Source organism: Panthera leo, chromosome C2, assembly GCF_018350215.1.
Source record: "Panthera leo isolate Ple1 chromosome C2, P.leo_Ple1_pat1.1, whole genome shotgun sequence".
NCBI classification, from domain to species: Eukaryota; Metazoa; Chordata; class Mammalia; order Carnivora; family Felidae; genus Panthera; species Panthera leo.
This window is the reverse complement of record NC_056687.1, coordinates 59,564,692-59,580,761: the sequence shown is the minus strand read 5'-3', so window position 1 is coordinate 59,580,761 and position 16,070 is coordinate 59,564,692. Positions and strand designations below refer to the sequence as shown.

The following is a 16,070-nucleotide window of genomic DNA, read 5'->3' as shown; positions in this document are numbered from 1 at the left end:
TCTTTTCCCTATGTTCCAGGAACATAGGAAAGGGTAAGAAACAGGAGGAGATTATCCTCCAGAGAGTAATGAAAGCTTAACCAAAGAAGGGTAGGAGCTGTGACTTTTAGACATTTGTAATTCAGATGTGGTTAACATCTTTCTCATGGAAAGTGTTTAGCTTACTAGTCAGTTGAGGTAATTTTATAATGAAAATTAAAAATAGCTTTAGAGCCACTTTTTGCAGGACATATATAGAGTTAAGAATAAAAACATTTAAATTTAAAATTAGGTCAGAGATTCTTCACTTGGGGGCTCATGGATGGTCTTTAGAAGTTCCATGGAATGCTTCATTGTTTGGAAAATTATATTTATTTGTCCACCTGTGCATTCTTCTAGAACTATAGCCTTTTTTCCCCCATTTTCAGAACAGTTCTTTAATCAAAAAAGTACCTTAGACTCTTCTCCAGTGTTTTTAGAGAAATATTAATTCAGCCTTGATTTGCCTACATTTTTATTTCTTTAAAAAGAGTGTTTACATTCTTGAATAGGGGAACAGAATAATAACTTTTTTTTTTTTTTGAGAGAGAGAGAGAGAGGGAAAGAGTGTGAGCATGAGCAGGGGAAGGGCAGAGAGAGAGGATCCGTGCAGTGGCAGTGCAGAGCCCAGCGTGGGGCTCAAACTCATGAACCATGAGATCATGACCTGAGCTGAAATCAAGTATGGCGTTTAACTGTCTTAACCACCCAGGCGCCCCCACAGTAATAGCTTTTGTTGTCACTGGGACTTACAAATTTTGTCAGATTTTCTGTACTTTTCAATAAAGGACAGGAAGAGGCATTAAGGTTAAAGAAAATGGCAAATCCTTACCATTATAAAATTTGTCTTGGCATTTAATATGTGATTGCAGAATCTGTCAGATCTGCGTGGTGTAGGGAGACAGTGCTAGACTGAGAGTCAGAAGTGCTGAAGTCTTGGCCAACCCAATGACTAGCCGTGAGGCATGCATTTTCTGCATTTCATTTTCCTAGCTCTAAAGTGAAAGATTTTTCTTTTATCTTTAATGTTCCTCGAGCTCTGTAATTCTGTGATTCAGTATTTCCTCTTCAGAGGCTACAGAGTATTGTTAAGTCTTGTTAGATTTAGGAAATATGATTTCAATTCTGATTTCTGTTCAGGTTAGATTTTCATTCCTTAAAGTAATCTTTCAAATGTTTACATGGTATTAGTAAGCTTGTCTAATGATCTCTTTTGAGATATTCTAAATTATTTTCCATTGGTGATAGTAAAATAGCTTGAAATTCTTTTAAAGAAATGATGACGGTAAATATTTTTACTCTGATTACAAATAATACTAAATGTTTACTAAAGCAAATTATTTGGGGACTATTATAGACAACACTTTGTTAGCAGGTTTGCACTGAAAATAACACTATACATTTCTTTTACAGTGTGCAGATAGGATAACCTTTGAGTGTGTATTGTTAGTTGAAGTTTTATCATCATATTTTTCAGCATTTTGTTTAGAATGCTCGCATGTAAAGAATTGTTCAGTTAAACTGAACATGTGGATAAAGGTAGGAGATACATAGGGCCCTTGATCAGCATTTAGTTGTGCTCTAGAACAACTCTGCCTGATAGAACATCCTGTAGTGATGAAAATGTTCTGTCTTTTCCATTCAGTATGGTAGCCACTAGCCTCAGGGGACTGTTGAGCACTGGAAATGTGGCTAATATTACTGAAGAACTGAATTAATAATTTTACTTAACTTTAATTAATTTGAATTTGAATTTGAATAGCTGCATATGCCCAGAGGCTATCATAATGGACAGGCTCACTCTAGAATTTCCTGTCAGAGATATTTTCCTTTAGCTACTAATCGACTTCTACTTACAGCCACACTTTTTGAAAGAGTAGTATATTAAGCTGTTTTCATTTTCTTATCTCCCATTCGTTTTTTACTTTCGGATGTTAATTCTAATTTATATTTCCATGTGCTTAAAAAAAAAAGCACATACAAGGGTCTCTTCCTCTTTCATCTTTAGGCCTGTGCTAAGAGGGAATCATTTTTTTCCAATTTGATTTCTGCTTATCTTGTGGTGGTCTCCATAATTAATATAAAATATTTTTGTATTTCTTTGCTTAGATGTCAGCTTTACACAATAATTATAGACTCTCCTTTATTAAAGAAGAGGGTTTAAAAATTTTATTTTTTATTTTATTTTTGAGAGAGACAGAGCGCCAGCAAGGGAGGGGCAGAGAGAGACAGGGAGACACAGAATCCAAAGCAGGCTCCAAGGGCTGAGCTGTCTGCACAGAGCCTGACTTGGGGCTCAATCTCACGGATGGTGAGATCATGACCTGAGCTGAAGTCAGACGCTTAACCGACTGAGCCACCCAGGTGCCCCGTATTAAAGAAGAGGTTTTAATTAACATTAACCTACTTCTCTAATTTGGAAGATTACATTTTAATTTTTAATTCTTCTGTTGTTTAACTTTGTGTTTTCAAATACTTTTTATTTCTTCTTGGTTCACTTTAGGCAGTATATCTCAGCTTTCTGCTATGTAAGACAAGGATCCTGGCTCCCCTTTCTGGCTCTCCTTTGCTTCTACTTCCCACCTTCAGTCAGCCTACCTTTCCTTTTACAGGATCACAGTTGGTAACATTTACGTTGTTCCATTACCACACTTACGTCTTCTGTGTCTTGTCTACAGATGGATACTGAAAGTTGAAAACAAATGACAATTATTTTTTGTTTTGTGATCCATTGTTACTATCAATCCTTGTGCCACAGGAAGGAAAAAGTTCTTCTGAAGATCAAAGTGAAATTTGTGTGTGTGTGTGAATTTCTTTATTTCACTTCATCAGTTGCTCAGAATCTTTAAGCTTGCTCTGCATTTATGGTGACTTTCTTGCTCAGTTTTTGTTTTGCCTGGAATTTCAAATTGCTCTTACCTCTTGTTTTCACAAGAATAATGTGCTTTACACATGAATAATATCTTCTGGTCCTTATACTGTCTGTGGCATGGAATCCACTTTCATCTCAGAGATACTTTGCAAAAGCTCTTCATCCCCTGGTCTGGTCTTGACTGATTGCTCGCTGGGCCCACTGCACGCCTCTTATCTTGGGAATTGCTAACATTACACTCCTGGATTGCATCTACTATTTCCTGGATGCCATTTCTTCTTCTTCTTTGGTTTTCTCCCTCAAGTTTTTGAAAGAAATCATCAGAATGGGTATATAGAAGGTAAACCCTAAGTTCTTAAAAATTAGAGAATATTTTTACTTTTCTATTATACGTGGTTGATAATTTGTCTAGATACAGAATTCTAGGTTCATATTCGTTTCCCCCTGAGAAATCAAAGGCATTGTTCCACTGATTTTTAGTATCTGGTGTTATGGTTGAGATGTCAGATGCAATATCTAATTTTTATTTCTTTGTATTTGACCTACTTTTTCTCTGTGGAAGCTTTAGGGTTCCTTTGTTGTAATTCTGGCATTGCATAATGTGTGTCTAAATAATAGTTTTTTTTTTTTTTTCTCATTGCACAAAGAGGCACCAGTGAGACCTTTTGGACTAAAGACACATGAATTTCTGCAGTTTTAGAAAACTGTATGTTGACCTTTTGGATTATTTTCTTATGTATTTAGCTTTATATCTTCCTTCTTATATTCTGGAGGATTTTTTTCATTTTGTGTTCAAACCTGTCTTTTAGATTTCTTTAATTCACCAAATTGTATGTTTAATTTCTAAGCAAGAGCCCTTTCTTATTGTCTAATCTGTTTTCATTGATGCTTATTACAACTGCATTGTCTTCTAGAAACTCTCTTCTGAGTAGACCATTTAGAATTTTGTTACATTATCTTCTGTACCTGGATTTTCCTTCTCTTCCTCTTAGTCTCTTGTTCTGTTTACCTATCCTGGTTTTTCTCTTTGTGCTGTCAGTTTTCCTCATATGTCTGGTGTTACTTCATGGCCCATGATAGTTAAGAATAAATGACATGACTGAATGTTATAGGTGGTTGGCATACATTTGCTCTTCTGTGTAGGTGAGTCTTGGTCTGTTTTCCCAGTAGGCTTTCCCTTCAGCAGTTACTTTGTATATGTGGACATGCTCTGTTAACTGCTGGCCTCCTTTTAGGGTATGCAATATGCAGGTAAGATCGAGCTGTTCTACTGGGGCTACCACATTTACTTTCCCCAATGCTGTTTTGTTGTTGTTGTTGTTTGTTTGTTTGTTTGTTTGTTTGTTTTTGCTTTCAAGGATGGGTGGGGGTAAGTAGTGAGCACAGCCTGACTGACATAACCATACAGTAGACGAACTTCCAAGTTATTCTCCAGTTTTCAGTCCTACTTCTCACTTTCTCCCTCTGTACTGTCGTCTTTGAGCTAACAGCCTTTTTAGGGTTCCCCCAGAAAGACTGGCTTTTACCTGTAGCTTCCTTAGAATACATATATGTGTTCAGCACCGTGTCTTCTGCTCAATTTCATTCTTTCACATCCTTCTCATCTACTTTCAGTCTTTCAGAAATGTGTTGAAGTGTCTCATTTGCTAATGACTCTCTTCCTAGACCATTATCTTTACTGATGTGGATTTTAAAATTTTTTAAATTTCATTTCCTTGTTGTCAGTGAAAGGAAGCGAGCCTATGGTGTTGAACTAGGAGCATCTGTCTCCCCAGTTCACTCCCTATTAGGTCATTTCACCTAAACTACTCTTGCTAAGAGCTCTGGTGGCCTCCACGTTAATAACTCCAGTGTATTTTTCTTCTGTCTTTGTGTTCTAGTTCTTACAGTAGCATTATATATGATTAATATATAATCATACCACATTTGTTTCCTTCATACCACATTCTAATAATATTTCTCTCTCCTTTCTGGCTGCTCCATTTCAGTCTGCTTTGTTTGCTAGCTTCCCCTCCTTTTTTTTTTTAATTTTTTTTAATGTTTATTTATTTTTGAGACAGAGAGAGACAGAGCATGAATGGGGGAGGGTCAGAGAGAGAGGGAGACACAGAATCTGAAGCACGCTCCAGGCTCTGAGCTGTCAGCACAGAGCCCGACACAGGGCTCGAACTCACGGACAGTGAGATCATGACCTGAGCTGAAGTTGGACGCTTAACCGACTGAGCCACCCAGGCGCCCACCCCCCCTCCTTTATGAAGCTCTAAACACTGACTTCCTTCTTTGTTGGTATTGGTTTCTTTTCTGACTCTATTCTTTTTCTCCAGATAATCTTGGCTTCTAATACTATGTATATGCCAGTGACTTCCAACTTTGTATCTTAGCCTAGATGACTCTCTTGAGTTCCTGACCCATGAAGAATCCATCTGCTTGGATGGATATTGGGATAAATCATAAGGCACCTTAAACTTATCCTGTTCAAAATGGAATTCTTTTTTTTTAATGTTTATTTATTTTTGAGACAGAGAGACCAAGCGTGCATGAGTGGGGGAGGGGCAGAGTGAGAGGGGGACAGAGGATCCAAAGCATTGACAGCATGGAGCCCAATGTGGGACTCAAACTAACGAACCCTGAGATCGTGACCTGAGCCGAAGTCGGTTGCTTAACTGACTGAGCCACCCAGGTGCCCCCAAAATGGAATTCTTGGTAGCTTCCGTTCCCCCAAATCTGTTCTTATCTTCTCCATCTCTAAATTGTATCACTACCCACTCAGCTGTGCGTGCCATCATGATCGGTGTTTCCTTTACTCCCCACTTCTAGTTCATCACTCTTAGTTATGTTGCTAAAATGTTTCTCAAAGTTATTCACTTCTCCATCTTTGTAATCAACATACCTTCATCAGAGCTACTGTCATCTTTCTTCTAGACTACCATGGCTTACTGGTCTCCCTACTTCCATTCCTGGGCCTTCCAAATAACCACAGCATTTATGAAATATAAATTGAGTCGTTGCCAAACCTTCTCCAGGTTTCATTGCTCTTTGATTAAATTATAAAATTCCAGGGGCACCTGGGTGGCTCAGTTGGTTAAGTGTCTGACTTTGGCTTAGTTCATGATCTCACGGTCATGGGTTTGAGCCCTGCATCGGGCTCTGTGCTGACAGCTCAGAACCTGGAGCCTGCTTCAGATTCTGTGTCTACCTGTCTCTCTCTGCCCCTCCTCTGCCTATGCTCTGTCTCTCTGTCTCTCAAAAATAAATAAATGTTAAAAAAATTATAAAATTCCTAACATGGCTTAAGTTTCTGTATACCTCTCCAGGCTCATATTTTTCCAGTTCTCCCTTATTGCTGTGCTATGCTAAACTCGCCTCATTTCTTTGCTCTTTCCTATTTTGGGACCTTCACGTATGTTGTTCTCTCTGCCTGTAATGTTTTCGCTCTGCTTTCTGCCACATACGTAACCATTTAAAAATTTTACTTCTTCAGAGATGCCTTTCCTGACCATCCTCAGTTTACATTAGGTATTTATACTCTCCCTGCCCCCAGGATTCCCTGGTATGAATTAATACATGTATTAAAATGTGAACTTGGCAGGTTTTTTTTTTACAAGGATACTGACGAAGCCTTAAGGAATATGAAATTGTCTGTGATTTGATTGTTAGAGGTGGCATTGCTGAAATATTCCCTGCTGAAATAATTCAGGCATTCAGAAGCCAAACCTGTCTACTGAAATACATCTCTAACTACCATGATGAGTAATGAAAAGATTATAGTGCGAATCTATGGTTAAATGATGCATGTTTATTCTGTTATTTTATCTACAGTATTGAGGAGGACTGTTCAAACTCGCCCTGCTCCACAAATTCCTCCAACTGTGGAAATAATTGAGAAGGAACAAAATTGGGAAAGGAAGACTTTACCTACTGGCACAGACAATCAGAATCCAAATGAAGAAAGTCACCTCTTCACTCAGAGGTGGAGGGTCTCTCACATGGGGGAAGATCTGGAGAACAAAGTCCAGGCTCCTTTTGTTAACCTCTCACAGCCCTTCTATAGTTCCCATTCACACACTAAGCAGGCCAGAAACCCCGAGTTCTCAGAAGAGCCCCCGGTACTGGGAGAGGGGCAACAGCTTAGAGCAAATGAGGCATTAATACAAAGAAAGGACATCATGGCCCGGATTGCAGAGTTGACACTGCAGAACTCAGCTATCAAAGCACATCTGAATAATATTATTGGGCCAGGAGGAGAGCAAGGGGATGGACTTCGGGAATTAAACAAACAAGAGACCAGTCATGCAAGTGACGTGGCTGCAGTGAGTACCAGTTAAGGATTGACTCGTAACATTTAGGAGTTTAACTATATTGCTGGAACATCTTAAGGGCCTCCTTTCCTGAAGTGATCCTGGATATCTTTGAGGCTGCTACTCGAAGGTTTATGCTTAGTCATGTCCTCATCACAGAGTAAGGAGAAGTTATTTATCAGTTTATTTAACACATACAGTAAAAGAGGATAATATAAAATAGAACACAAGGAAAATGAATGAGGAAAATAGGACAAGGTAAAATATGAAAGAAAGCCAAAATTAAACTGGGAATGAAGTTGTAAATATAAAATGTAGAATTAGTATGAATTGAAAGTCTGCCACACAGCTACATTTTAATTGAAAGCATTTCTGCTCTTAATTTTTTTTTAATGTTTGTATATTTTTGAGAGAGAGAGAGAGAGATAGAGCATGAGCAGGGGAGGGGCAGAGAGAGAGAGGAAGGCGCATAGTCTGAAGCAGGCTCCAGTCTCTGAGCTGTCAGCAAAGAGCCCGACTCTGGGCTCGAACTCACAAACCATGAAATCATGACCTGAGCTGAAGTTGGACACTTAACCAACTGAGCCACCCAGGTGCCCCAGCCCTAATTTTTCAATTAAATGACTTGTAGATTTTATTCTTTGCCTACTATTCAAGTTTACATATAGCAAGGGTGGTGAATACTAACTAGCTGGCTTTTAGTGGAAGAGTTTATGTTTACAAACAGTCAAAATTGTTTGGATTATTTTTGATATGAAATTTGTGCCTTTTTTTTTTTTTTTTTAAGACTTACCCAACAACACAGCCTTTCACACCAAGTAGCATGGAGGAACGGATTGCAGAATTGAATCGGCAGAGTATGGAGGCTCGTGGAAAACTCTTGCAGTTAATAGAGCAACAGAAACTTATTGGTTTGAATCTTTCTTCTCCACCAGTATCACCTATTCCATCACCTCTCAGAGCATGGACTGGTTGGTCACAAATTCATGATTTAAAAGCTAGACACATGAGAGTTTTCACTTTCTTGATTTTGAGCTGAAAGAAATCTCAGAGCATATATTTCAGTGCCTTCAATTTTACATAGAAAGAAATAGACCTGAGTCATGTCAATTTTACATAGAAAGAAAAAGACCTACGTCACAGAATAAGTAACAGAAATAAGACTAGAAGGCCAGTCTCTGGGTAGAAAGCTATTCCATGGTGCCTGTAGGTAATCTTTGGTGTCTGAGTTCCTAAGTTGCCCTATGTGTAAGTGGGATTCATTAAAGTGTATGATTCACTTAGGATATTTGCTGTGACTAAGTGTAAAACATAAGGATTGGGGTGCCTGGGTATCTCAGTCAATTAAGTGTCCGACTCAAGTTCAGCTCAGGTCATGATCCCAGGGTCATGGTATTGAGCCCCATGTCAGGCTCCACACTGAGGGTGGAGCCTGCTTGAGATTTTTTATCTCTCTTTCTCTCTGCTCCTCCCCGCCCTGCTTGTGCCCTTCCTCTCTCTAAAATAAATTAAAAAAAAAAAACAAAAAAAAAAACACCAAAAACCCTGAGCATCAAAATGATTTAGAGTTTCATCAGCAACAAATTACAAGTTATTTTGTTAAAACTAATTAAAACATTTTTATTTGTAAATTAAACTTTCCATTCTGTTATTACTTTTAGGAATGTGAAAAACCAGAGGGGGTTCTAAATAATAGAACAGCAACTAAAAAATTAGTTGTCATAATATTTATATTCAAAAAGGTACTGATGAAGTGGCTCTCAAGTTGTTCTTTAGGCAAAAATTGAATTACTAAGACCCTCAAGAGGGTCGAGCTGTGTGAAAGCTATAGAGAAACTAATTTTGGCTCAGGATAAAAGAAGGACAATCTTTATATCAGTAACTGGTATTTTCCCTAAGGTGCTCAAGCATCGGTGTTTTAGAGGGATTCATATGTCCTGTGGTGGTTGAAGAAGGAAGGCTACCTTTAAGGTATCTGCCAATAAGACTTTTAGAAAATTTTTATTCCAGTGTAATCATCATACAGTGTTACATCAGTTTCAGGTGTACAATATAATGATTCAGCAATTGTATACCTTACTCAGTGCTTACCACAACTAGTGTACTCTTTTTTAAAGGTATTTATTAATTTTTGAGATGAGAGAGAGCGAGAGAGCACTAGAAGGGTGGGTGGAGTGAGAAGGAGAGAGAGGATCCCAAGCAGGCTCCAAGCTGTCAGCACGGAACCCAATGCGTGGCTCAAACTGACAAACCTTGAGATCATGACCTGAGCTGAGACCAAGAGTCAAATGCTTAGCCAGGTGCCTGCTGGTTAGTGTACTCTTAATCCCCTTCACCTGTTTGACCCATCCTCCCACCCACCTCCTCTTTGCCAAAAAGAATTTTCCTTTCAGCTACAAATCATTTCTGTTTTGAAACTTCAGACCTAGAGAGCAGACTCTTGAAAATTACTGGAAAATGACAGATAATCCGTTTCCTTGGGGATCTTTCTTTGTTTAGTCTAGGCTTCTTCACATGACAGCTTTGTCTGCTGTTCTTCATAGTCACGAAGCCTAGAGACGACTTCTGATTAGAATGAGTACATTAAATCACTCAATAAGTCTGAACATCTATTACCTGCCAGCCTGTTCTGGGCCCTGGGGAAACTGCTCCAAACAGGACAAATCCCTGTCCAGCTTGACTACTTTAGCATTCAAGTTGGGGAGCAGGCAGAAAACAAAGAAGCAAATAAGTAGATAATGTTAGTGCTAAGTGCAGTGAAGAAGAATAAAGCAAATCACTCTTAAGAATAATTTTGTAATTACATTAGACATCTGTGTGTCAATAGTTCCTTAAGGTTTAAAGTACTTTCATTACTGTTATTTAGTCCTCAACACATCCTGTGAGTAGATAGAGCTGATATTATAGCTATTTGCTACCTGAGTAAAGTGAGGCAAAAGAGGTTAACTGATTATCTAAAGCAAATTGGTAAATTTGCAACTGTGTTCTTTTCATTCCAGTGGTTATCTCCAAGATATTCTTTTTTAAAGTAAAATTCGTGCTTTCATGAGAACCTTCGTGCACTATGATGATAAAGATAAAAATAAATCATATGCCATGCAAAACCTCTTTTGTTTTCTAGAGTAATGGAGGAATATGTTATACAATTAAATATGTATTAAATATGTAAATATTAAAGCCCAGAAATCTTTGGTGTTAAGTAGTGATTCATAGGAGTCTCTGAAACTGGGGGTAAACATTAAGTCTTTCATTAGTAGATAGTAAATATTTGTTAATTGATAACCTTCTTGTGAAATACTGAAAATGAACACAACTATACTTGCCATTGGCCATGTGATCTCCTCAGCTGCCTTCCCCCTACCTAAGTTGTCTTCAGAAATCGAATAATGTAATAGATTTAGAAGATTTGAAGTTTCACTAAATGACTTCAGAAATTTTCCTTTTTCTTTTTTATTATTGAAAACTTGAGATAAGCTGTTTTGACAAAAATCACAAGTTTTTTAGGGCTAGCTCTTAATTTCTGTTTTTCACTTCCAGATCTGACATGATACCACTTGTCTGAAGATTCTGGCATTGTATGACCTGGCATGCTACTGAATTGATACTAGTAACTAAAGTTTCTTGTCTCACAGTTCATTTTGAAAAAAAATTCTTCCAGTGTGTCTGTGGGTCATAATGAAAATATAGAAAGAACCCCCAAATTTATAATGTGAAATTTTATAGTAAGATAGAAATCAAGTTAAATTTTTGCTTTTATTTTAATGAAAGTTAATGAAACTGATATTTATTTTTATATTTTAGAAGGAGGAAAGAGGACGATTGAAGTATCCATTCCAGGAGCAGAAGCCCCAGAAAGCTCAAAATGCAGTACTATCTCTCCTACCAGTGGGATAAATTCAAGAAGGTAGGGTTACAATGTGAAAATAGTTACTTAAAAAAATCAAGAAAGCGATTAAGTGTATTCTCTTTGGGGGAAAAAAGAAAGTGCATAGTATCTGACTTAGCTTCAGGCAGACTCTGTCTTGTAGAGAAAATAAAGTAATGGGAGAAGAGAATTTCTGGGGGGAAAAAGAGTGAGGACGAGCTTTAAGTAGAGCAGTGTGGGTTGTTACTAAGAACAAAAATAGGACAGTAGCACATATATGGAGCTCTTGGTAGGTTACAAAATTAGGAGATCACATATGACAGGGTGAGTAACTGAACAGTAGTATTTTTCTCTTTTACAGTAAATGAAACTGAAGCTCAGAGAGCTAGCTGATTGGGTGGTTTTTCTAGACGGGTCACGTGGTTGGTAAATGGTGGCACTGAGGATGGACCTGGCTCTTCTGTCAGCACTCTCTGTGCTTACCATGACACTGTGCTCCTGACCCAAGGCTCGTTACTCTTCCACCCCCTGGCCTTTTCCCCCTCACCCCCACACATGCACATGCATTTTTCCCCTTTAATATTAAAAATGTTACAACATGATACTATCACAATGGATGCCCTCATTATACATTTGTCCAAACCCATAGAATGTATAACAAAAGCATGAACCCTAATTTAAGCTATGGATTTAATTAATAATAATGTATCAACAGTATCAATTGTAATAAATGATGCAAATGATGCAAGGTGTAGGGGAAACTGGGCAAGGGAGGTGAAGGGTATATTGGAACTCTCTGTACTTTACACTTAATCTTTCTGTAAACCTAAAACTACTCTAAAAAAGAAAGTCTATTATTTAAAAAAAAAAAGACTTAGGTTGGTAAAAATGTTGTAAATAATTTGGATGTAACTCAGCCAATCTTTTTCAAACTCTTGCCAATCCTGAGATTTGTCATTCTTCTATAATTCAAGGTTAGTAATGGTAGATCACGCTCCCACCCTCTTTTATTTCTCATTTCTCATAAATAGGTCTTCAGGGGCTACTAGTAATTCTTGTTCTCCATTAAACGCCACCTCAGGAAATGGGCGATTCACTCCTGTTAATCCAAGAGCAAAGGTATGTGATAAAATGTAATTGTGAAATGTGTGTAAGGGTCAGGAGAGTGAGGGTGGAAGGTGGCCGATTTGGTGATTTCCATTATTAATGTGACATGAAATTCTCAGAAGAATTCCTAATTCACCTTTGCTAAAAAAAAAAAACGAAACAGCCATACAGTTTCTTTTGTGTTCTGGGGTAGCTAAGGAGCAAGGTGAAATTCAGTAGGATTTCAACATAGACTGGAAATTACTGGTTTCAGGCAGAGCATTCCTACATGGCACGACATACAGGCGTGCCTTGAAGTAGTAGGTATACCGAGATACTGGTTCCCTCAGTGCTTGCTGTGGCTGTGTGGGACTCGGGATACACAGAGCCCTGGGGCCACTTTCCTTGTCCCTTTACCCCAGTGTGCTGTATCAGAGTGTGCCACTAGTTAGAGAGGTTACGGTGAATCAATGTTGTACATATTCCTCATGTGTTCTGCTTTGTTCTAGATTAGACCAAATAGTGAATGCTTCAGTAAACACTGAGTATTTATAGCCCAAATTAATCGATAGGCTCATATCCCAGTTGCCTAGCACTAGAAGATTTATCCTTTATTGTTTCCTATATCCTAAAAAAGTTATAAATTATTTTATTTAATTTGCCCTTAGTTTCTGGAATTTAGTAACAGATTTAGTTTACTAAGATCAAATACCTTTGTTATTTTAAGAAGTTGCACATACAAGTTGTATAAAACACTGGATTTATCCTTTATTTAAAAATTAGGTTCCCTCAATCAATAAGGAGATATGTTGACCAGGGAATCAGTTATTTGGGAATTTCTCTATTGGAGAAATAAAATTACCAGCAGCAATTTAATTTTCAGTACCATTTGATGGAATAGGATAACATGATTCTGTGTACTTGATCTAAATAATTGTAAACCTGGAATGGGCTCATGTTTCTGATTACTTTCTAAATCCTTTTTGCATCTTTGTTCAACAGATTGAGAAGCAAAACGAAGAAGGCTGGTTTGCTCTTTCTACCCACGTGTCATAAATGAAGTTAGTTGTACAGTTTGTTCTTGGTAGCATGTTCTTGAACTTCCACCCCCATATCCCTGCCCCTGCTTGCAAGTTTTCATGTCCCTTTAGATAAAACCTTCAAAGATCTTGTGACTTAGTACTTATGGAACAAAGAATAAAGCAGTTATTTCAGTTTGGACCTTTGCAAATAAATTTCCAACAACTAACCAACGTACAACCTCCTTTGAATAAAATTTTGACTATAGGAAAATTGAAGTTTTATATTCTGATAATTTCATAACTAAGGTTTTTCTAACACAGTTTTACCTTTATCATCTTTATTCAATAGTTTTTTTTCTTTTTGTCTTAGTATATCTTAAATGATGTATTTCTTTTATTTATTTTTTTTCTGAAGAACTAAGTTGCTTTGCATATAGCTTACAATAAAATGGGCTGTGGTAGTTAATGTCTGGCTTTCGGAAAAATTTAACACTCCCTTTGATCTCTTTTTGGGAGGGAAGTCACTGTTGTTCATCACTTTCCCATCAAGTGGAATGTACAGCTTTAAAAAATAGGTGTGGGAACATTTGCTTATATTTACTTACACAGGTAAGAGTGGTTGTATGAATTATAAAATTCTTATATAGTCTTCTAATGTGAAAATGTCATCAATAATGATAGTGCACATCAAATAGATAGTGATCATAGAGCTTATGTTGAAACAGAAATGAGTACAAAAAGTTGCAGTCAACTTTCCCAGCCCTGAATCTACTACACGTTCAAAGTAGTTTTCTTCAAGGCACCTGTTTGGCTCTCAGACACTGGTTTTTATTTTAAAATTACTTTTTAAGTTATTTCTGTCCTTTTGCTGTATGATGAGAATCCTCAGCTTGGAATGGTGGGAGTGGGGTTGGGGAAACACATTGGAACTACTTGGGGAACTTTTTCAGACAACGCTGTCCCTTGTCTTGCAGTTATAAACCACTGTTCTAGGAAGTGGCATATGGGCTTCATCATTATGGTGACAAAAATAAAAATTTTTTCTAGTATCACTGAATGTATTTTCATGAAGTCATCTGACCTCATTTGCATTATTGCAGATTCTTCCATCTGTATTGTACTTTTTGAAACCTGGTATTTAATAAGTACTATCCCTGCCTGGAATATAAAACCATTTTAGTACCATTCCTTCTGTTATTAAATGTCAAGTTATCTGCTTGGTTTGTGAATGAATTCTTTTTTTTTTTTAATTTTTAAAAGTTTTTACTTAAATTCCACTTAGTTAACATGCAGCATAATATTATTTTCAGGTGTACAATATAGTGATTGAACACTTCCATACAGCGCCCTGTGCTCATCACAGCGAGTGCACTCCTTAATCCCCATCCCTTATTTAACCCATCCCCACACCCACCTCCGTGCTGGTAACCATCAGTTTGTTCTCAATAGTAAGCAGTCTGTTTCTTGGTTTGCCTCTTTCTCTTTCTTTTTTGCCTTTGCTCGTTTGTTGTTTCTTAAATTCCACATATGAGTGAGATCATAAGGTATTTGTCTTTCTCAGACTGACTTATTTTGCTTAGCATAATACTCTCTAGTCCATCCATGTCATTGCAGATGGCAAGATTCCATGTGAAGGCTTTCTTTTGACATACATTTTTCTTTTTCATTTCTTTTTTTTGTGTTTATTTATTTTTGAGAGAGAGAGAGTGTCAGCAGGGAGGGGCAGAGAGAGAGGGAGACACAGAATCCGAAGCAGGCTCCAGGCTCCGAGCTGTCAGCACAGAGCGCAACGCGGGGTTTGAACCCACAAACCATGAGATCATGACCTGAGCCAAAGTCAGACACTTAACTGACTGAGCCATCCAGGTGCCTCTGGCATACATTTTTCTTAATATTCTTCAACTGGTTGGCTCTTTACTTTTTTCCTTTATAACTCTTTAAGCTTCAAAAGCCATGCTTTTCAACTTGGGGAGCACTGAAAAAAGACCAAACTGACTACCTGGGGAGTGAGTCCTTGGCATGACATTTTAAAAAACTGCTTAAGATGATTTAATGTGCAGCCAGAGTTGAGAACCAGTGCTCACAAACCTCCACAGGTTTGTGGAGCTCACATTGAAGTATCTGTCCTGCTAATATTTGTTTTTGTTGATAAAATACAAAAGTAGATTGAAAATACTCCAATAATAACAGATACAGAGAAAAGAGCTTTATTAGGCTTTCTAAAGCAGTGCTTCTCAACTTTGGCCACCATTCATCACTGAGGAACCTTCTAAAATTCCCACTGCCCAACTCTCACTCCAGACCAGTTAACTTATACTCTGGGGGCAGGACACAAGCATCAGCATTTTGAGAAACCTCCTCAGATGATTCCAGTGTATAGCCAAGCCTGGGAAACATTATAAAGATTTGTCATCCCTAAATCATAAAGTGGTGCATGTTTGGTTTTAATTAACACTACCTTGTGCCCTCTTTATTAGCTTTCAGAGCCAGCTGCACCTGTATGAACCCTGACCAGCACCATCAGTAGGATCACCAGGGGTACTTGTTAGAGATGAAAATTCCTGAGCCCTACCCCAGACCTATGGATCGGAAACTCTGTTTCTGTTTTAATAAGCCCCTCCTGTCATCCTGATGCATGCTCAAATTTGGGAACCATTGGATCTATGGCATCACAAAGCGTGTACTCTGCTATATTTGATGATTTGTATTTACTTTTACAGTTCAAACTCAGAGTACTTGTATTGCTTATATATAGATTCATGTTTTTGGTCAACACATGACTTCTCTAGAATGCCCCAGAAAGCTGCTAAGCATTTGCTAAACTTTAGTAAAATTGTCCATTTTCCGTATTACAGCTTGGGAGAGAAACTAGATTGATAATCAAATCCACAGTTAATGATATAATCATT

The 16,070-nt window shown here is 37.7% G+C and overlaps 1 protein-coding gene across 5 annotated transcripts in view; it reads left to right on the top strand.

The window, feature by feature from the left end:
• SPICE1 (spindle and centriole associated protein 1) overlaps window positions 1-13,358 on the top strand; it is a 56,660-nt gene extending 43,302 nt beyond the window's left edge. For 4 of the 5 annotated variants that reach the window (XM_042903659.1, XM_042903660.1, XM_042903657.1 and 1 more), the window contains 5 exons: window positions 6,710-7,200; window positions 7,976-8,159; window positions 10,990-11,092; window positions 12,085-12,172; window positions 13,142-13,358. In XM_042903659.1, coding sequence (XP_042759593.1) covers window positions 6,710-7,200; window positions 7,976-8,159; window positions 10,990-11,092; window positions 12,085-12,172; window positions 13,142-13,195 — 920 coding nt within the window. In that variant the 3' untranslated portion in view covers window positions 13,196-13,358. Of the gene's footprint in view, window positions 1-6,709; window positions 7,201-7,975; window positions 8,160-10,725; window positions 10,796-10,989; window positions 11,093-12,084; window positions 12,173-13,141 lie in introns of those variants that run through there. The other variant, XR_006193176.1, reaches the window with a different exon arrangement.
• Window positions 13,359-16,070: the final 2,712 nt, after the last annotated feature.